This window comes from Alosa pseudoharengus, unplaced genomic scaffold, assembly GCF_046254945.1.
Source record: "Alosa pseudoharengus isolate Yale_2024_CS ecotype anadromous, Long Island Sound unplaced genomic scaffold, YU_APseudo_1.1 YU_APseudo_1.1_scf_23, whole genome shotgun sequence".
Lineage (NCBI taxonomy): Eukaryota > Metazoa > Chordata > Actinopteri > Clupeiformes > Clupeidae > Alosa > Alosa pseudoharengus.
The window spans coordinates 32,616,898-32,639,445 of NW_027468685.1; the positions used below are offsets into that span (position 1 = coordinate 32,616,898).

A 22,548-nucleotide genomic window follows, 5' to 3' on the forward strand; every position below is an offset into this window, starting at 1 on the left:
GTCACATGACAGTTTATGCTGTATTTAATAGGCAATATAAGAAGCTTAGTCTTTAGGGAGAGAATTTACTTTTTAACCGCAATTAATATAGATTAATTAATTTGAAAATATGAGATTAATTCGTTTTTTTTTATCGTTTGACAGCCCTAACAAAAACGTAAAATATTTAACCGCAGCAATTTACTAATTTAGCAGGCAAATCTGTGGCCTAGGACAGTGAAATGCCATCAGTCAAATTATTACTCATCCTTACAGTGGACGCTGCAATTTGGAAAAACAATATATATTTGCTGCTGTGCTGAGTGTCTTATAGCTATCTGTTTCGTACAGATTACTCAGGTATGCTCATGTGTATATTTCACAGGTATGCGCATGCATATATCGTAAAAGCTTTCAAGACAGAACCATTGAACATATTTTAATCTGTATTTATAAAAAAAATACTGTAGATTAGATTGATGTGTTAAAATTATGATCGATAGTCTAATAATGGCATTATTAAGTGAAGAGTACCTGATGACTTGTTCAGGACCAGGAAAAGATTGGGACTTGGACTTGGACTCGACTTGGCTTTGATGTGACTTGGACTTGGACTCGACTTGCCCTTCTCTGTATTTACTTGGGACTTGATTTGGACTTGACTGCTAAGACTTGGGACTTACTTGTGACTTGCCAAACAGTGACTTGGTCCCACCTCTGGTACAGCCGTAGCTGGTTTTGAGTCTACCATGTGCAGTTAAGTTTTTATGGCTTATACCCGAATTGTCAATGGAGAAATTGCATTGAATTCTTACTTCCGGAAACTCCTGTGGGCGGGACTGTGATGCTCTATTCTTAATAGAGCCCGACCGATAAAGGATTTTGAAGGCTGATACCGATACAAATATTTGTTGATTTAAAAATCCGATATTCCGATATATCGGCCGATATATATATATTTTTTCAGAAACGCGCAACAAAACATTAACAGATTTCCCTAACATTAGTTATTTGTAGTTATTTATGAGTATTGACTAAAATAATATGATAATGCATTTCAAAAACAAACTTGTTTATTTTTAAATAATATTTGTCACAGTGGAACAGAGGAACATCGACATATATTAAAGTTCTGATAAATAAAATGTATAAAAATAGAAACTTAAGATATGAAACTTAGTTTTTTGAACAAAAACACAATAACAACAACAAGTTTCATAAATATAACTTTGAACTAAGACTTAACAACTAGAAATGCAATTCCAAGGAATTACCAGTGCATGAAAATGCTAAAGTTGTGATGTAAAATATCATGTATAGTTAAAACAGATAATACAGAGATGGTTACTACGGTGATGCTAGGATAGACATGGTGGTTGCATAGCTTAATAAAAGTTGATAGTTTAAAAGTAGACTGTTTAAAAGCTGAATGTAGATAGTTTAAAAGTTGTTGATAGACAGTAGATAGTTTAAAAGTTGTTGATAGACAGCTAGTTTAATAGATAGTTTAATGATAGTTTAAAAGTAGACCGTTTAAAAGTTGAAGGTAAATAGTTTAAAAGTTGTTGACAGACTGGAAGTTGAATGAATGTTGATATTCAAATAGTTTAATGGCTGTGTATAGGTAGATATTTGACGATAACTGAAATTTGGAGTGGCTCTAATGTTTGCTAGCAGTTATGCTAAGATTTTTAACTATGCTAACCATGCTACTTAGCTAATGTTTTATAGCAGTGCTAGCAATGCTAACCTGCTAACCATGCTACTTAGCTAACGTTTTCTAACAGTTTAATGAATGTTGATATTCAAATAGTTTAATGGCTATAGGTAGATATTTGACGATAACTGAAAGTTAGAATGGCTCTAATGTTTGCTAGCAGTTATGCTAAGATTTTTAATTCTGCTAACCATGCTACTTAGCTAATGTTTTATAGCAGTGCTAGCAATGCTAACATGCTAACCATGCTACTTAACTAACATTTTCTAGCAGTTTTGTTAAACATGCTAACTATGTTAGCAATGTTAACATGCTAACTATATTAACCATGTGACTTAGCTAACTTAACTAATCATTTTTAGCAGTTATGTTAACTATGCTAACTAACATGCTAACATGTTAGCATGCTAACTATGTTAACCATGTTACTTAGCTAACCTAGCTAATCATTTTTAGCAGTTTTGCTAAAAATGTTAACTAGCATGCTAACATGTTAACTATGCTAACCATGTTACTTAGTTAACCTAGCTAATCATTTTTAGCAGTTTTGCTAAAAATCCTAACTAACATGCTAACTATGTTAGCATGCTAACTATGATAACCATGTTACTTAGCTAACTTAGCTAATCATTTTTAGCAGTTTTGCTAAAAATGCTAACTAGCATGTTAACATGCTAGCATGCTAACTATGCTAACCATGTTACTTAGCTAACTTAGCTAATAATTTTTAGCAGTTATGCTAACTATGCTAACTAACATGCTAGCATGCTAATTATGTTAACCATGTTACTTAGCTAACCTAGCTAATCATTTTTAGCAGTTTTGCTAAAAATGCTAACTAGTATGCTAGCATGCTAACTATGCTAACCATATGACTTAGCTAACCTAGCTAATCATTTTTAGCAGTTTTGTTAAAAATGCTAACAATGTTAGCAATGCTAACATGCTAACTTTGTTAACCATGCTAACTAGCTACAGTGGGAGGGAGTCATAGTTGATGAAAAGTGTTGACATAGTTGATGACAAGTTAAAAATTGTTGATAGACAGCTAGTGAATGTATATAGTTTAAAAGTTGAATGTAGATAGTTTAAAAGTTGTTGATAGACAGCTAGTTTAATAGATAGATAGTTTAATGATAGTTTAAAAGTAGACCGTTTAAAAGTTGAATGTAAAAAGTTCAGTAGTTTAATGGGTTACATTGTTTAACAGTGGATTATTGTAGTGAGGACTTTTATTTTGAAACAGTTTTGGGCAGAGGAAACAGTTGAATAGGATGTGTAGTCTTAATTGACCCAGATTGTATGCTTAAAGCCTGAGGCTGCAGGTGGCCTGAACACCTGCCATAGGATTCTAATTGCTTAATGGCCGTATTATGATGTCATAATCGGCAATGTTAAGTCTATGGGGAATTTTAAAACGTTTTTCTTTAATAGTTTAAAAAGTATAAAAGTTTCAAAGTTGAAAAGACATAGCAACCCGATCTGTTTGAAGACCTACGTTACAAAGTTTGAATGAAGTTTCTAAGTTAAACTGTTCAAGAGAAATTGCGTCTAGAAAAAGTGGTAAGCGGAATAATAATAACTAGAAATGCAATTCCAAGGAATTACCAGTGCATGAAAATGCTAAAGTTGTGATGTAAAATATCATGTATAGTTAAAACAGATAATAAAGAGATGGTTACTACGGTGATGCTAGGATAGACATGGTGGTTGCATAGCTTAATAACAGTTGATAGTTTAAAAGTAGACTGTTTAAAAGTTGAATGTAGATAGTTTAAAAGTTGTTGATAGACAGCTAGTTTAATAGATAGTTTAATGATAGTTTAAAAGTAGACCGTTTAAAAGTTGAAGGTAAATAGTTTAAAAGTTGTTGACAGACTGGAAGTTGAATGAATGTTGATATTCAAATAGTTTAATGGCTGTGCATAGGTAGATATTTGACGATAACTGAAAGTTGGAATGGCTCTAATGTTCGCTAGCAGTTATGCTAAGATTTTTAACTATGCTAACCATGCTACTTAGCTAATGTTTTATAGCAGTGCTAGCAATGCTAACCTGCTAACCATGCTACTTAGCTAACGTTTTCTAGCAGTTTAATGAATGTTGATATTCAAATAGTTTAATGGCTGTGCATAGGTAGATATTTGATGATAACTGAAAGTTTGAACGGCTCTAATGTTTGCTAGCAGTTATGCTAAGATTTTTAATTCTGTTAACCATGCTACTTAGCTAATGTTTTATAGCAGTGCTAGCATGCTAACCATGCTACTTAGCTAACTTAACTAACATTTTCTAGCAGTTTTGCTAAACATGCTAACTATGCTAATAATGTTAGCATGCTAACTATGTTAACCATGTTACTTAGCTAACTTAGCTAATAATTTTAGCAGTTATACTAACTATGCTAACTAGCATGCTAACTATGCACTGTAATAAGAAGAAGTTGCCTAGGAAGAACAGTACAGTGCATTTTCATGCACTATAATAAACAAGTTTGTTTTTAAAATGCATTATCATATTATTTTAGTCAATACTCATAAATAACTACAAATAACTAATGTTATGGAAATGTGTTAATGTTTTGTTGCGCGTTTCTGAAAAAAAAAAAAATATATCGGCCGATATATCGGAATATCGGATTTTTAAATCCACAAATATTTGTATCGGTATCGGCCTTCAAAATCCTTTATCGGTCGGGCTCTATTACAAATTACACGATTACAATGGGAAACATAATTAGACTAAAAATATTACAAAATACATCTCACGTTGAGTAGTTATTCACTGTCATTTGCGAATTGGTAATGATGGATAAAAGTAATTAGACGAGGCGAGAGGCAAATCTGAAGCACAGCTGAAGACGCACTGCCACGAGATGTAAGCAGCAACTCCTCTGCAGGATAAATATCCTTAGGTTTTTTATTCAGTCATTTGAACATTATTGGGGGTTGCTTTTTTAAGGCCATGTTTTCGATGGTAACCCATTTTCAGTCAATAGTGAAAGTAACTGTGTATAACTGTTTTGTCGTTGACTATGAGACCACGGTGAAGTTAGTTTCACTTTGCCAATGAGTTCAAATAATAGACGAGTGCAAATGCGTGTTAGCCATACTCTGCTAGGTTTTATTAAAAGCATGGTTTAGGGGAATAACTGTTCCATGCCGTCTCGCGTGCAGGCAGATTCCTTCAAATGTGCCGCTATCAAAATACCGATGCACTGTTTAAAGTGACAGATATATGACAGATGTCATTCTCATTGGTTTAAATTATGTTACGCCCAAAACACACCCATGACTGATTAAGAAACATAAGGCCCACCTTCTTGTGCCATGTGCCGGACGTTTCATAACAAAACCACACCCAATATGGACTGGACAAACCCCGAAATTTGTTTAAACTATTCGCCAGTGACCATGCGTTTTAGATTGTCATGATTGACGTCCACAGACGCTTATGTCCAGAGGCCAGTTCTTTGAGTGTGTCAAATGTGTTCTTATGTACATGTAATTTACTGACAACAAATGCAAAAAATTGGCACTGTGTCATATAAAATGGAATAGACATTTTTTTTAACTTTATTTTGACAAGCTTGTGTGTTGTGATTATTTTTCAGTTGTTTGTGTTTTGTCATGGAATACTACAACTATCTCAGCTTCTGGTCTCTGGATACTTAAAAGCCTCAATATCCACAATTGAGAGAAGATATGGTTTTACTAGTCAGAAATCAGGACTTTTTGCAGCTTTTAATGAGGTAAGCATTTTGATGATCTTACATGACCGATTTATTGAGTCATTTTCTTCCAGTGTCCCAAAAGAAAGATAATTCTTCAAAAACAGAGATGATTTACAGTACAAAAGGTGTTACTAGGCTGTTTAGGTTTTACTCTTGGCTCTAAATAATATAAACACATATCACACATAAACATACATACAAGTTAAAAAATAAATACAATTGGATATAGTCTCTGTTAAAGAGGTTGTAAACTGCATTGACTCTCGGCATAAGATTTTCTCTCACGGCACAAAGGGCAGTTGTTGTAAATAGTTATGGCAGTGGGCAGGAATGATTTCCTATAACACTCCTTGCTACAGCGCAGTTGGAGCAACCTCCAGCTGAAAACACTCTGTTGTTTGACCAGTAGTTCATTCAGTGGATATGAGGTGTTGTCCATAATGTTAAGGAGCTTTTGCAACATCCTTCTCTCAACAACTAACTCTAGGGGTTCAAGTGTACTTCCAATTACAGAGCCAGCTCTTTTAATCAACTTGTTGAGTTTTTTGGTGTCATTTGCCATGATTTAGGCCCCATTATAGACAATACGTAGCACTTTTACTTCAATTCTGAATATAACTGGGAGCCAGTGTCACAAGGTCGGTTCGTTCGCCGCTCACGGGCTTCGAACCCGCCACCTTGACACACACACCGGCATGGGAGACGAACGCTCTAACCACTGAGCGGTTAGAAGCGTTCTTAAGGTTAGGGCTGTGAGGATTTACACGGGCAACTAGCACGCTAGCTCAGTCTGCCTCCGTTACACCAGTGCAGGGAGCCAGACTTGAAGACTTGGTGTGTGTGCTCTCTTTTCTCATTTTTGGTTAAAATTATGACTGCAGCATTGAATTAATTAATCTGTCTAATGGATTTTTGGGGCGAGAGGGTTAGGTTAGGTTAGGTCAGCAAGGTCCCACATCCTGACAACCTCAGAACAGAAAATCAGTTCTGATAGCACAATGTTGTGGGCAGGCATGAAGAATATTAATCAAACCCTCATGAAAACAGACATGTTATTTCAAAAGTAAGGTCTAATGTGTAGTACTCTCTATTTTTCCAGGTGGGGAACACAGTTCTCATTGTGTTTGTGAGTTTCTTCGGCAGCCGTGTGCACAGGCCTCGTTTCATTGGTATTGGGGCGATGATAGCAAGTGCAGGTGTTTTTGTCATTGCACTACCTCACTTTCTTAGTGGTCCATACAAATACTCTGGATTCATGAACAGTGAGTGATACTATATTTTACTATATTTTATAGTGTTTTATAACTGCGTGTATAAATACTTTTTCTATTTTTAGGCACCAAAAAGAACAGTTCTGAAATATGCCAAACAAAGGACCTTTCAAATTCTGACTGGCAAGGTCAAAACTGCAGCCAACAAGACGCAATTGTCTATAAAGAAGTTTTTCCCATACTACTTCTGGGCCAGTTACTATTGGGAGTTGGTGGTGTTCCAATTCAACCCTTTGGGATTTCATATATAGATGATTTTGCCAGTAAGAGAAACTCACCTTTTTACCTTGGTAAGAGTAACATTTAATTCCACTTTGTTAAATGTACTGCTACATTGTGTTACATATGCCTAATATGCTCAGGCAGAATGACAAATACAAACTAGAGATGCACTTCCTGAAAAAATTACCAGTGAATGAAAAAGTTGGATAGGCCTATTGCTAGGGTGGTTGCTAGGCTGTTGCTAGTCATTGTGATTGCTATGCTGGTTACTATGTTAATCATATTGGATGCTATGGTGGTTGCTAGGTTGAGATTATGGTAATGGTTACTAGACTGTTGCTAGGGTAGAGATGGTGGTTGCTATGATCAATGCAGTGGTTGCTATGCTGGTTGCTATGGTAAACGAGTTGGTTGCTATGGTGCTTGTTTGGGTGACATTATACATTCATTGGGTGACATCATACATACATTATTTAGCAGACACTTTTGTATAAAGCGGCTTACAGAAGGAGAATAACATTCAAGCTACAGTGCAGAGTAGACCTTAGCTAGGAAGTACTACTGCATCTGTCAATTAGAGAATAAGAGTGCCGACTATATAAGTACTAGTCAAAGTGTGATAGAAGGAGCATGTGATAGAAGAAGGAAGTAGAGGAGGGAAGTCCATGGTAAGTGCGTGTTAGATGTGTTAGGTTGTTAGAAGTGTCCTTGGAATAGTCGAGTCTGGGTAATTTTACAATATGAATGTGAGCTTTGTTTCAAAAGGGTCAAAAATTAAATGATTAATCTAAAAATGTCATTGTTTGGGTTAATATATGTCTGTAGAATAATAAAAAAAAGTTGTTTCAAGACATCAGTGCATGGTTAACTCTGACAAAAACACTCATGAAGAGATGATATTGGGAAAAACTTCTGTCTACAGTATATGAGTAAATATCCCATCTGAAACATTTTAAATCCTACTGATGGGTAGTACACAGTCTGCACTGCAAGAAATATGGACGTGTATATGGAACATAATATGCATAAATAAGGTTCTTGTTGCAAATACACCAATTTCTTAAAATATTCTTGTGTAACTTGTTTTGCACTGAATAGTCATGACGCTTTTATTACCTCTCATTAAAAGCTTCAAAATGAGTGATCAGACGCCAGGTGCATGGTTCAAAGGGATTCACTGTATTTGCTTTCAATGATTCGTTTTCCCTGTAAGACAATTTGGTACTAATACAAACAACATTCTTGCTCAAAACTCCACCAATTAACGTAATTATGCTCTCAAACAACATTTTGAACCTGTTAGCGTCTGAAAATAGACCCTAGGTTGTTTTTGCTCCGGAAAATTCCTTTAATGAAACTGAAGTCCATTCTTTTTACCGCCTTCTTACCACAGTGGGTGAAGCCGAATTGATTGAAATTACAATTGTGATTACAAATGCAATTAAAATAGCATAATTATGCACCTGTAAAAACATGCACAGTGATACCCGAATTGTATCCAAAAAAAAGTGTTTGGGACAAACAGTGTCAGCATTTTACCATTTTAGAAGTAACATATTAATTACAGTATCTAGTGTATGTGTTTAGACAAAGAAACACTAAAATGTCCACTCCAACTCAGATGTTTGACAGTCCATCAGACACAGCTCAATAAAGATATATCCAAAAAAAAGTTTTACAGTTGTCCAACAACATCAGAAGCCTCTGAAACACTTTGTGGCACAAAGGATAACGGTTATTGACAAAGCAAATTATATTGGCAAAAACACATTCAATCCCATTAATTTTGGGAAAATATAGGCTTAAGCATGAAAATATTAAAAACAAAGTGAGGATTAGTAATAAGTAAGAAAAAAGAATAGGCCTACCCATACAAGGGTGAAATTTAATCAGCATTACAGTGACTTCATACATCTAAATAAGTATATAAGTATAAGTATATATACTCTTTTGATCCCGTGAGGGAAATTTGGTCTCTGCATTTATCCCAATCCGTGAATTAGTGAAACACACACACCACACAGTGTACACACAGTGAGGGGAAGCACACACTAATCCCAGCGCAGTGAGCTGCCTGCATCAACAGAGGCGCTCGGGGAGCAGTGAGGGGTTACGTGCCTTGCTCAAGGGCACTTCAGCCGTGCCTACTGGTCGGGGTTCAAACCGGCAGCCCTCCGGTTACAGGTCCGAAGTGCTAACCAGTAGGCCACAGCTGCCCCCTTTTGACACAGTGATTAAGGCAGTAATAGCCTACACAATGATCCCTATCGGTGAAGCTAATAAAATACAAAGACACAAAGTATTAAGCCCCTTCAATATAGGGATGAGATGATATACTGTAAAACAGCAGCTTTCGGGGGGAAAAACACATTTATATAGCCTATAATAGTGTCATATTCCAAAACGGTGTGTTGTCAAAATATTCAAGTTGTTTAGCTAATAAAATGTAATAATCGTCTGTGTGGCAACAGGTGCCATCCACGTCATACGCCATAGACTAAAATGGTGGTTTAACTGAGAAAACAAAGTCTTGTGCCCCTCAACATGGGGGTGAAATGACATCCTCACAACATCAGCTTTCAGAAAATATACAATTTATAAGGCCTGAATTGTCTATGTGGCATACAGGTGGGTGACAGGTGTCAACCTCGTCAAACGGCATATATACAAAAAATGGTGTGCACCATAAGTAAACTATTTAGCTAAGAGGATCATGAAAGAAAGTGAAAGAAACTGTAGAATGGAAGAAAGTTTGCTCGAAATTTCATGTCCAGTGTTTACAATTCCACAACTGAATATGTCCTGTATGAGTAGTTTATTTGGCTTTTAACAGGGTAGAGATCTAGCGATGTTTTCAATTTCAGACAAATGATATTATGAGCGCTGCCACCCCGGGACATTCGTGGGTATGTAGACCCAGACATAAACACACGCACACATACGCACGCACACAAAAACACACATAAACACACACACACACACGAAGACACACATGCACGCACGCAGGCACACACACACACACACACACATAAACACACAAAGGCACATACACGAACACATACACACACCCCATTACCCCTCCAACACACACACTCACAAGCGACCACACACACACAGAGAGAAGCACACATATACACAAAAGCAAACACACACATGCACACACTCATTTACATACAAAAAACAGTACAGTGGCTTGGTGTCCCAGGACAGTGTGTCAGTGTCACGGGACAGTGTCTTGGTGTCAGGGGACAGTGTCTTGGTGTCAGGGGACAGTGTCTTGGTGTCACGGGACAGTGGCTGGGTGTCACGGGACAGTGTCTGACTGTCCAGAGACAGTGTCTCGGTGTCACAGGACAATCATGGGTGTCACAGGACAGTGGCTGGGTGTCACGGGACAGTCATGGGTGTCACAGGACAGTGTCTGGGTGTCACTGGAAGGTGGGTGGGTGTCCCGGGACAGTGTTTGATTGTCCCGAGACACAACTCAGGACAGTACTAACAGAACAGGACAGTTTTTGTTGCCACTGTTACTGCCTCGCCTTCAGCTGCTCCAACTACTACTCTGTCATCTTTCCATCAATTACATGTTCCTGTATAGCAGGAGCCACAGATAAATTTTTGGCTTTGTTATAAAAAAAAATTAAAAAGGAGAATAAAACTAAAGTGGCTTATATGGCCCCTGAGGGTAATGGTAGGCGACTTTGTTTTACTGGTAAAACAAACTGGTCAGATTTGGCATTCTGCAGAAGGGTATGCATATCATAATGATTCATAGCTCTTCATGTGCAACTTTCAGGTTCCCCACCCTTCCCTACCCTCTTCTGTGTGAGTGTGTGTGTGAGAGTTTGTGTGTAAATGTGTGTATTCTCCACAGGCTTGTTCTACTATGTAATTATACATACATACGTACATTATACGTGTGCAGGGGCTATAGTTCAGTGGTAGAGCATTTGACTGCAGATCAAGAGGTCCCAGGTTCAAATCCTGGTGCCCCCTCAAACCCCTCAAGTGTCCTTGAGCAAGGCACCTAACCCCTCACTGCTCCCCGAGCGCTGCTGTTGTTGCAGGCAGCTCACTGCGCCGGGATTAGTGTGTGCTTCACCTCACTGTGTGCAGTGTGTTTCACTAATTCACGGATTGGGATAAATGCAGAGACCAAATTTCCCTCACGTGATCAAAAGAGTATATATACTTAACTAGATGTACCGCATAGCGGTACAAAATATGACCGCCGCTCAGTCCTGTACATCCGTTCCGCGAAAATAAATCACACTTCAATTTGTCTCCATCTTTTACTCCATCCCCCACTCTTGAAACTTTTGTGTATGCTTGTTTGGCATGCCTGAGTGTGTGTGTGCGGCTGCACAGAAAGTAGCCTACTGGTGCTGAAAAGGTGAATAGGTTGTAGAATAGCCAAAGAAGATGTAGCATTGTTATAAAACCTTTAAAATCTCTAAACAATCACAAGTAGGGCAGTTCATCACAGTTCGTCCATTGCAACTGGATTGATGAAAGGTCACTTACACCTGTAGGCTACATTGTATTTGGGAAAAGCAAAAGGTATCAGCATAATGTTATATTTTTATTTATTTATTAATAAACAAAAACATCTCTGTCAGTTCCATGCCGTTTTCAACAGCTATCAAAAACAAAGGTCATTTTTGGATGGATGGATTTTTTGTGAATGTTTCTTCTTCTACATAAGATTTTAGTCATCTTTAGTTCATGTGATACTTTATTGTCAATGCACAAATTAAGTAACAGTAGTCTGAAACGTTATTGTTAATGCACAAATTAAGTAACAGTAGTCTGAAACGAAATGCTGTTTTACATCTAACCAGTGGTGCAAACAACTGACATGTCCAAATGGGCCTTGATGAAATGCGTCGCTAGACTGTTCATACACATTTTAACGGGCCAAAGTTGAAGAGCTGTTGTCCGTTATTGTTCGTGCAAATATAGGCTGATTCATGTTCCCTTGCATTGTGTAACTCAGGTCCATGGCTAGTCTGGCTTTCACCAGACCAAGCTCAATCTTTTAAGAAATCAAAAAATAAATAGCGGCAGATCAGGCTGGGTTCACCCAGCCTAGTCCATAGGCACCCGATATTGTTTAATTTTTCGATTGAGATATCCACGCTCTGGCTATTCTAAATGCAAAAATGCATCAGGGAGTTATGACAAAACTGTAACTAACAAACTAGATCCTAATAGAAAGCTGTTAGCTTCCCTAAGCTACAGGTAGGCTTATAAGGTAGGCCTATTTACAACATAAATTGTCAATAGGCTATGCTGGCGACACAAAAAATCTCCTTTGGAAACCAGTGGCTTATGCCTTACAGTATCAAGCGGACTTAAACTGCCATATCGTGGCGAAAAGTTGTAATAAAATTCACGCAGCTCCATGAGTCAAGGAAAGCGTGAATAAAGTAGCCACTTCTAAATGGGACCCACTACACAGTAGCTTAAGGTGTGTTGCTAAAGCAGCCATAATGAAATTAAGGTGTCATTGTTTGGATACTTCACACACATGTGCTTTTTAATTTCACAGACTACAACTACCAAGCTGGAATCAAAGCACATCGATTCCCCTCTCACACCCTTCACGCACTTAAAACAAATAAACAGGCGTCTCAGTCTCACACATGTATAGGCAAAGCAAAACTGTATCAGACCGGTGTAACGTTGGTAAATCTTCCATTGCACAGAATGATTTTTGTAGCACGTGCAACAAATGACAGTCGAAAGATACAATTACAGTGCTGCTATCAATTTGCTTGGTATAACCGCATTTATAGTTTTCTACAAATGCAATCAATCAAATTGGCCTCCATCACTCAACCAACGCTAACGGTAACATTATTGTACCTAGGTCCTTATGGATATTATAAGATTAACGTACCTGCAGTAAAAAAACAAGCATGTCCGATAAACATCCTCAGATTTATTTCGGCTTCAAGAAGAAATGGGAATTACATTTCATGTGAACATCGTCCTATCCTTATTAGACGTTCTCTGCGGTAAACTACAGTCCTTGTAGGAAGCGTCCATTGTTTTTCCAACCCACTTTTAACTTCTAACAAAATTACGTGTCACTGCAACGATGCGCCATCTAGTGGACAAACGACTACTTATCGCCAATACTGGAAATGCAGCCATGATGATGATGATGAATATTTGGCTTTCTTTTAATCCTACTGAATTTATAATTATGTTTCGGCCGTTCTAATACCGATAGTATGTGCGTGGCTGTGTGTGTGGTCATTTGTAGCCTATATGTGTGCACCGCCATCTACAGGCCAATGAGTGTACAGTCACTAAATGTACACATAACCTAATTTTTCTTAGACCCCCCCCATGGATGAAATTCTACGAAACTTGGCATACCCCCAGAGAATGCCAGGTCAATCATACACATAAAATTTGGTGCAGTTCTGAACATCTTAACTGAAGATAGGGGCGATTAAAGCAGAATAATATTGCATTTTCATTTTTTACCGGGGGGGGTGCAAATCACAAATGAGTGATTATGGGCCAGGTTGATGTGGGCCGTTGAGACCAACATACCATAAAAGATGCTTCATCCTCAGTGCCACGGTTCAGGTAGTTATTTAGGAAAAACTGCTTTTTTTGCGGTTCAGGGGGCCCAGCACGGGGGGGGAGTGGCCCCCGGGGACGAAACAAAAATTTTCCGTAAAAGTCTAGTGGGGCTACATACCCACCAAATTTCATGTGCACCGGTGTTTCGGTGTCCCGGGTATCGTTGACCAAAAATTCAGGAAGTAGATGACGGGGGGGGAAAAAAAAAAAACTTTGACAATCATATGACCGCTTCGCTAGCTTCGCTAGCGGCGGTCATAATTATTTTACTTTCAAATCTACTTTCAAAAGTTGATTGTATTCCTAGCTTTTCATAAATAAGAACATATTTTTAGATATATAAAGTTTTATATTATACTGATTTATATATTAGGAAGTTGTATCTGTTGAATCAAATGTTTTTTTGTCTCTATTCCGAAATGGTCTTAAATAAATAGATAGTATATTTACTTCCTGTATTACTGGTAATGTATGGGTAACACTAATTAACACTAAATAATTCATCATTTCTCATCAGTAAAGCATTTGGGTAACACTCCATATTAAGGTGCCATAATAAATAGCAAACTAGTAATTACCTAACCCTTTGTTAATTATGACCGCCGCGCAGCGAAGCGGCGGTCATATAGGTTTAGTCAGATTTTTTTTTTTTTTTTTTTTTTTCTTTTTCCCAAGAAATTTCCGTCAATGAGTCCCGGGACACTGAAAGACCGGGGTACACGAAACTTGGTGGGCATGTAACCCCACATGGATAGCATGGAACCATCGTTTTTCGTTTTGATCTGTAGCCCCCCCGCTGGACTGGACCCCCCGAAAGGAGGGTAGGGCAGACACAGTTTTCTGTGAATATCTCGAGAACCGTAGGGTTTAGGAGGACCATTTTTTTTTTGTATGTTGATCTCAAGGGGCCATGTCAACCCATTCCATAACCACTCATTTCATGTATAGCGCCACCTAGTTAAACACAAAAAAGTAAAAATGAGGTGTTGTAATTGAAGGTATCTGTGACCTAACATAGTCAAAACTGCACGAAATTGGAAGTGTATGATCATTATGACACCCTCTGTATGCACGCCATTTTTTGTGGAATTCCGTTCATGGGGGGCCACACAATAAATTAATTTATGTTACTATACACCAACTGGCCTGTAGGTGGCCGGAGACAGTTTTCTGTGAATATCTCGAGAACCGTAGGGCCTAGGAGGTCCACCTTTTTTATGTATGTTGGTCTTAAGGGGGCATGTCAACCCATCCCATTACCACTTATTTCATGTATAGCGCCACCTATGTTTTCATCACAATATCTCTGGCTGACAAGGTCAAAACTGCACGAAATTAAAAGTGTAGGATCATTATGACACCCTCCGAATGCATACCAAGTTTTGTCTACTTTCGTTCATGGGGGGCCGTACAATAAAATAATTTATGTGTACATTTAGTGACGTACACCAACAATGATTCCCGGGACACTGAAAGACCGGGGTACACAAAACTTGGTGGGCATGTAACCCCACATGGATAGCATGGAACCGTCGTTTTTCGTTTTGATCTGTAGCCCCCCCGCTGGACTGGACCCCCGAAAGGAGGGTAGGGCAGACACAGTTCTCTGTGAATATCTTGAGAACTGTAGGGACTAGGATGACCATTTTTTTCCGTATGTTTGCCTCCAGGGGTCATGTTAACCCATTTCATGTACACACATGTGCACAAACAGATACACACACACACACATTCACAGTAATCATATGTATGACACATACTCACACAGTAGACATATGTACGCTTGCACAGGCATATACGCAGGCACACACACAAGCACGCACGCACACGCACACACACACACACACACACACACACACACACACACACACACACACACACACACACATAACATAAACATGAACATGCACACATGCACACAATTCAAGAATTTCTCAGAATTATGAACAGGCAAGATGGAGGTGGGGTTGTATAAAATGAATTTTACATGTGAAATCTATGAACTAATCATGTTTTGGTACTTGTTGTCTAGCAGATATCAGTGAGAATTGAGTATGTGTGGATAATGCAATTTAGTGAGACAGTTAGAATCATATAGGCCTTTCAGCGTGATTTATTTTTGTGGAAAAAATGTGCTGGACTGGGCGGCGGTCATATTTTGTACCGCTCTGCGGTACATCTAGTATTTGTTAATTGTTACTAAAATATCTATTTGCCACAAGTTAATAGTTTTTTCATTCATTAATTAAATATTAGTAGTTTGCATAAAATCTGTATGTTAATGTTTTAACAAATAGAAAACAATCTATGAACTAAAATTGTATTAATATTTGTTAATAGTTAACTAAATGTCTTTTTGGCACTAATTAGCAGTTATTTCTTACATCATTTAAATGTTAAATGTTTATTTACAAACCAAAATGTTAATATAAAAGTTAATGACATTATTATTTAACTATTTGTTATTAAACTGTGCTTCTGCCTATGCCAATATGAAACACTCCTCATAGGACCCTTAATGACATGAACAATGTTGACACAGTAACTTATGTCTCACAGTCTGAAAATCCTAGTACATCCACACAGGTGAGGTCTAGATTTGGTCACATTCTCAAGCCAGTTGACAGACTGATTCAAACTATGTCAAGACATTGTTCACACACATCTGTCTATGCAGGCTATCTGCAGGTCAGTGTTTCAGGTTTTTCATGATTAGACATAGTTAGAGTTGAGGTCACACGTTTGGTAACATGGTTACATGTATGTGCTCAAAGCTTTTCTGATTAGCTTTATGGAGAATTTTTCTGTTTTTGTTTTGTTTTCTTCTCTTTTCCTAGTGACTTTAGTACACAGTGCAACTGGGTCTTGTGGGGTGGATAAGGCAGCCAACTGTCAGTGGTTGGTTGTGTGAGAGTTTGCGCACCTCTTCTTCCACTTCATCCTTATTGGATACCTTTGTGGTTGGCTGTCCTGCAATTGGTGACCATCTGTCTAGTGTTTGAAAGTAGTGTACTTTTTGCCTTTGGAAGTATTTGGTTGCTGCTGGAATTTGGTGAAAAAGGGGAGGTGGGTGCAGGGTTTCCGTTGTCCGGTAATTACCGGACATTGGCCGAAAAAAAAATGAAATGTCTGACAAAATTAAATCTCTCCGGTCAAATTGTCCGATTGAAATTGGCTAATAATCCCGTGGCCCTAACCAAAGTCCTTTTAGGCAAGTACCTCCACTCGGCGGCCATTTGACAACGCTTTTTGGGCACTCGTTGGGCATCCATTTCAGCAGAAATCACAACACATGCGGCGAGATCACAACACATGATTGGCACGATGTCTTCACAACACACCATATGATTGGCTCAATGTATCCACATGTCGACGTTTTGCCGAGGAAGGGGTGGGATATGTGTAGACAACGGCCATATTGGCGTGACAAATTAGCCCCATGCATTTCTGGAGTATTTTTTGAGTGTTGTGTCTCCACATTAGAAAGTCTCTGCCCTAACGCAATCTGAATTTGAGAATAAGCCTTAAAATGTATGCCTATATTAAAGCAATATGTCATCTGGCTATGTTTTTAAATGAACAGGCTCTACCGTTTGAAAGTTATTAAACAACACGCATAGCCTATGCTGCATTTCAAATAGGAAGCGCACAATTAAAACGTCCATGTTAAACAACGAACAAAAGAGTGAGGCGGTTCAAACATGGCCAGGCCCAGGCAGACTAGCCTTAAAAGTAAATTGGTAACGTCTGAAGCCTCAGATGACCGGTCAACTCCACCACCACCAAAAAGCAGAAGTGTTGGGCGAATCTGTCAGAATCAGTGACTTTGGAAGTGGAGTTGTGGGGGGTGTGGCCGTGCAAGACACGGTCATTCTCCGTGTACACTAGACATGCAACTGTGTTCTTTACCCAAAGCATACAGTCGGCCTATCCTTTCTCTGTCTATGATCTGCAGGGTTACGCCTCCTCTACGAGGAGATTGCTGGTCAGCGGATAATTTCCGGCACAATTACATTGAACTGCGGACCGAAAAAAAAAGAAACTAAACATTTCCCAGAATAGGAAACATTTCATAATTTATTGTTATCAAATAAAGAGGCATAGCCTTAGGGTAGTGGTGTGAGCGCTCATTCTTGTGTGTGCACATCTGTGCAAGTTAAACAATGGAACCACTGGAGATAACGTGGGTAGCAGCAACAAACAACGTTAAAACAACGAACGAAGCGGACTTTTGCTATAGCCTACTGGCTAGATCTTGTTAGGCATGTTTAAGTTAGGCCAATGAACATGTTGCATTCTATACAACCTGATTATGTCATTCTTTAAGCTACATAGCCTGTCTCCAGTTTTCCTCAACTTGACTAATTAAGAAGCGATAATAGGATATTTGACCGGCATATCGTCAAAATGTCCGGAAAACGAAACCTCTGCCGGTCACTTTGACCAGCACCATTTTTTCTAGCGGAAACTCTGGGTGGGTGTAACAGAGTTAGAAATGTAGTTTAGTATTTGTATGTGAGTTTCGCCGTAATTAAGCAGCTTTATTGAGATTGGTGTTTTGGAGCCCCCTTTGGAGAAACGGTATACTGCAGCTCTGCTGCGTTTTGTCCTTGTGTGTTGCCGTACCCGATCAGGGGGTCGTTTCTAGAAAGCATCGTTTGCTAACTTGCGTCGCAACCTTGGTAGTTCGCTCCATCGTTCTTGGATTTGGTGTTTCTAGAAAGGGTAGTTCGAACTCTCAATCGCAAACAAGGACGCAAAGTTTGGTCGTTTGAACTACTGCCCCTAGGCAGTCGCACTTGTGTATGCTCAGAGCCCGTCTACGGAGAGCCTGGCCACTCCGTATTAAGTCCTGTTGTACCGAATTTTGGTTGCAGTTCCACCAGATTTCCACTGGGGGCGATCGCCATGAGTGCAGAATGAATGGGAGTCAATGGAGCTAGACGGCTAAATTTGTCTCTTTCACCTGATTATCGTTGACAAATCTCAGATTTGATTGTAGTTTGTATAACTTCAACATGGGTTATAGGTCAAAAGTTGAATGAACGAGTACTTATGTCCTTTTGATTTCTTACAATTTGGGTCGTTGTTGCCCATAACACGCTAGCATTGTGCTAATGAGTGACGTCATTGACACGTTTGAAAGGCTTTTTAGCACAATTAAGTGACTTTAAAAAATATAATACTCCACCAAGTGTATTTTCTTTGCCTCCCCTTTCGAATACAATATTCAAATTACTTGGGGAAAAAATTATATCCCGAGAAAAGTGGATTTTGAGGGGTACAGCTCCATAGACCTCCATGCATTCTGCACTCGTGGACGAGCGCCCTCATGTGGAACCACAGAAGGAACTGCAACCAGTTCAGAAACCGGAAGTTTTCAGAGAGTGGCAGTTCTCCCCTTATTAGACATTTTCTGGTATGCTTGTGTCGTTCCTTGGTAGTTCCTGTTGGTGTCCGGAGCGCCTAACCAAAAATCACAACCGCCTAACCAAAAATTGCGAAGTGGATGTTTATCTCGTGACTCAATGATTTATCTATCCTGTAGCTTAATTTTGATTAAGACACTGACTCCCCTACTTGGCTCATTCTTGCTATTTATGTTAATTCAAGTATTGCCTTGCTTTTAGTATTATAATCTTCCCAGACCTTAGTGATAAATGGTGTAGTGGCTAAAGCAGATGACTTATTATCCCAACGTTGTAGGTTCGATTTTCTTATGATGTGAGATTGTCCTCTTGCTTCTCGTTACCTGCAGGTGAAGTGTGACACGTAGATTACATTGTTTTTGACTGATGTCTTGTACCTATGGTCTCTCGATGTAGAGTAAATACATAAATATGTATGGTCAAAACCTAGGCCTACTGTTGTGTATCGTAGGTCTACTCTTACTCAGAGATGAAAAGAAGAGATAGGATGCGAATTCCGGCCGAGCACGTAGTGCACTGACGCGCTGCCGTTAAGCCACGAGACAATTGATAACATTTGCGATACCCAGACATTAGTCCAGGCTATATATTTTTTCCAACATAGATATTTAACACAAATAATGGCACATATTGGTCGGCTTCAATAAAATGTTTTATATAGGCCTACTTGCAATTAATAGGTTTAGGTTTTTGCAGATGATAATGACAATGCCAGCATAATCACTCGGTTTAAATGAGAAAAATGTCACCACAGGCTGTGGCAGAGAATTTCTAGGGGGTGGGGTATTAAACGTTGCCACTGTTTCCACCAATGATATCTATCGCTGCATCATCAACGTTGTTGGAACTACAGTGTTCGAACGTCGGAGGTAGCGAATTGCGACACAGGCAGGTGCGATTCTAGACCTAGAGCTTTGCTGGGGCACAGGCCCCCAACACCCAATACATAAATAAATGGCTTTTACGTCTAGCCCCCATCATGTCGTCATCCATTTCTTGCCTGTCTCTCTCCTCCTGCCTGGTACTGGACTGCCCAACCTGCATAGTTCGAATTACCTTTGGCATACCCCCCAAAGAGACAGAAATATCAGTTTTGGGGGGGTCAGATAATTTTTCTGATATTGTGAAAAAATATCATTACAGTTGGCTACAATACAAGTCAACTCCTATTTTCACTAGGAAAAGTTTAATGTTAAGCAATTTCAGACACCCCTATTATGGACTGTACCATTTTTAACCACCGTGGCGCTAAAAGAGATAGAGAACGACTTCAACTTCTCAATCAAGTGTCAACGACGTTGAATGACAAAACGCTAGATTCCTCCAGTAGCCTAAATTCGGTTTGCTGCTGACGTGCATGGGTAAATGTAAGTTGCTAATTGACGTCTAGCTTGTTGAAAATGTGCTATTTTACAAACTTCATGTATTAACGTGTTTTGTTCTTTCATAGCTCATGTCACGTCTTCATACATTTAATTACCGGCTACTATACCTGCTACTTACTTACCCACTGAGGCTAGTAAAGTGGACCTTGGTTAGTTACCAAGGTTAGTTAGCAAGATAATTCTCTATTTAAATCATTTATTATTTTACATTGTGGTGAGGTAAAATCGATTGTCATTTCAAGGAGATGAACTCCAGTCCATAACCTAGGTGTCCATTAATTCTCATTTTATCTTGAATAAATTATTGTGCCCTTTTGAAATTAGTTTGGCACAGATCCTGTGTTGTTTTTATTATGCTTCTTGTAAAGGTAGTACTTCTACTAGTAATTAGAATGGTATTTCAGTGCACTTAACTTCTAACTTTTGAGAGTTGATCAAAACAGTTCTCTTTTGGATATAATAACAATGACATATTCTGTAGCCAACTGATTATCAGTTTGTCACATGTTTACACCTTGTATGTGTGTTGCACAACACATGTTGCACTTGGCGATCGATCACGATGGGGATTGATATCTGATATGGACCATGATGGTCATAGAAGAAGTGAAGGAGCAGTACCCCCCAATTATGGTGGGGTAATTCACACTCTGCCAGCCTGTGCTCTTTCTCACCTCTCTTCTCCTTCTTTTCGACCTTCTCCTCCTCCAGCACTCTCTCCCTCAATTGTTAGCAGCCACTGCAGCAACATCCAAACACATAGGCATAAGTAGTCCTACTGTATACTCACTGCATGAATTTAATAGGCTTTCTTACACAAGGGAAGCTTATTTTTAGTCAAAATTGAGATATACTTCCCTCCCAGCAAGGGTCCTGTAGTCATCCTGGCAATACTGCAGTTCTTTCAGAGTCTGATTCTGTGTAGATTATTATAGGCTACATTTACAAATGCAGCATACTTATTTAAGTTTGCCATTAAACCACTGATCAAATCACAGCACTGGCTATTACCAGCATAAATGTTACCTTTAATGTGGGCAATTATCATACCTCCCTCGTCCTCCTCATCTCTCCTCTGTTCCTTTCCGTCTGCCTCTGTTCAGGAAGAATTGTCTGATGTCCATCTCTGAATAGTTTATCAGAAGGATATGTTTAGTTTTACAGTAGGACAGCTTCACAAACTGTATAGGCTACTTTTACAGGACTCTCTCTCCAGTATACATATAAATCATTATTAATTGTCCGCATGTGTGCATGCAGCCTACACATGGTGTGAGTGTGTGTGTGAGGGAGAGAGCACAAGCTGGTAAACTGTTGCTAAATTTAGGCTACGACGCTAAGCATTAAAAAACAGATGCTAATTATGTGGGCAACATTCTCTAACAGCGATCAACTTGTCATTTTTTCTGTCAAACAAGTTGTAAATTTGTTGTAATATTAAAACAGGGGACGACTTACTCTGTGCTCAAAGTGATATGACGAGCTCCAGCGGACGAATCTCGCAACTCGGAAGAATCATGTGAACGATTTTCATTGGTTGTTGTGTTCAATCTTACCCAGCTACAGAGGTGCTATTTCCTGATTGGCTATTATGGCCCCTTTCTTTTTTGCTTGTTTTTTTTATTGGCTGATAAGTAACAGGCTCGAGTCATGACTAAAGCAGGCACAGAGATGCGCTCATGAATGCCATTTCCAGCGAGAGCAGCGCTAGAATTGTGCTGGGGCACTGGAGACTTTTACCAAAGATGGTTGATTACGAAGATACTTCCTGAGAGGCCATTTCCTGTCCCTGGAAATTTATGCAAATAGGGTAGCAGTACACGCCCCCGCACATTTATGCAGTGATCGGGCTCTCTTTTTAACATTGAGGTCTATGGCAGAATCCAAGAATTTCCCAGAATTTGTCAAAGCCTTATTTTTCTGAGCAATGGATGCACATTTCGGACACGGTATCATGATCTCCAAACCCTCCTCCCTATTTCAGGAGAACATTAATGAAGGTGTACACCAAGTTTATTTTGTACTCCAGTCATACGTCAGTGACACGCCCCTGTGCAGGCGGGAACTGAACCAGAGCCCGTCTCTGACTGAACTCCACTTTGCCCTCATAGACATGAACTAGGACGACCCATCTTGCTACGCATTCATTATCTTTGCTTTTACTAAGGCACGTGCCCCAGTGAATAAGGTCTAGTGACGCATCTGGACACAG

The 22,548-nt window shown here is 39.0% G+C and overlaps 1 protein-coding gene and 1 non-coding gene across 3 annotated transcripts in view; both read left to right on the top strand.

The window, feature by feature from the left end:
• Positions 1–22,548, top strand: part of slco2b1 (solute carrier organic anion transporter family, member 2B1) — a 250,698-nt gene that overhangs the window by 24,339 nt on the left and 203,811 nt on the right. For both annotated transcript variants that reach the window (XM_076302397.1, XM_076302396.1), the window contains exons 3-5: positions 5,310–5,447; positions 6,529–6,691; positions 6,766–6,990. In XM_076302397.1, the coding sequence (XP_076158512.1) occupies positions 5,310–5,447; positions 6,529–6,691; positions 6,766–6,990 (526 nt within the window). The remainder of the gene's footprint in view (positions 1–5,309; positions 5,448–6,528; positions 6,692–6,765; positions 6,991–22,548) is intronic.
• On the top strand, positions 10,847–10,918 carry trnac-gca (transfer RNA cysteine (anticodon GCA)). Its single transcript has one exon. It is a non-coding gene; the product is annotated as a tRNA-Cys (tRNA).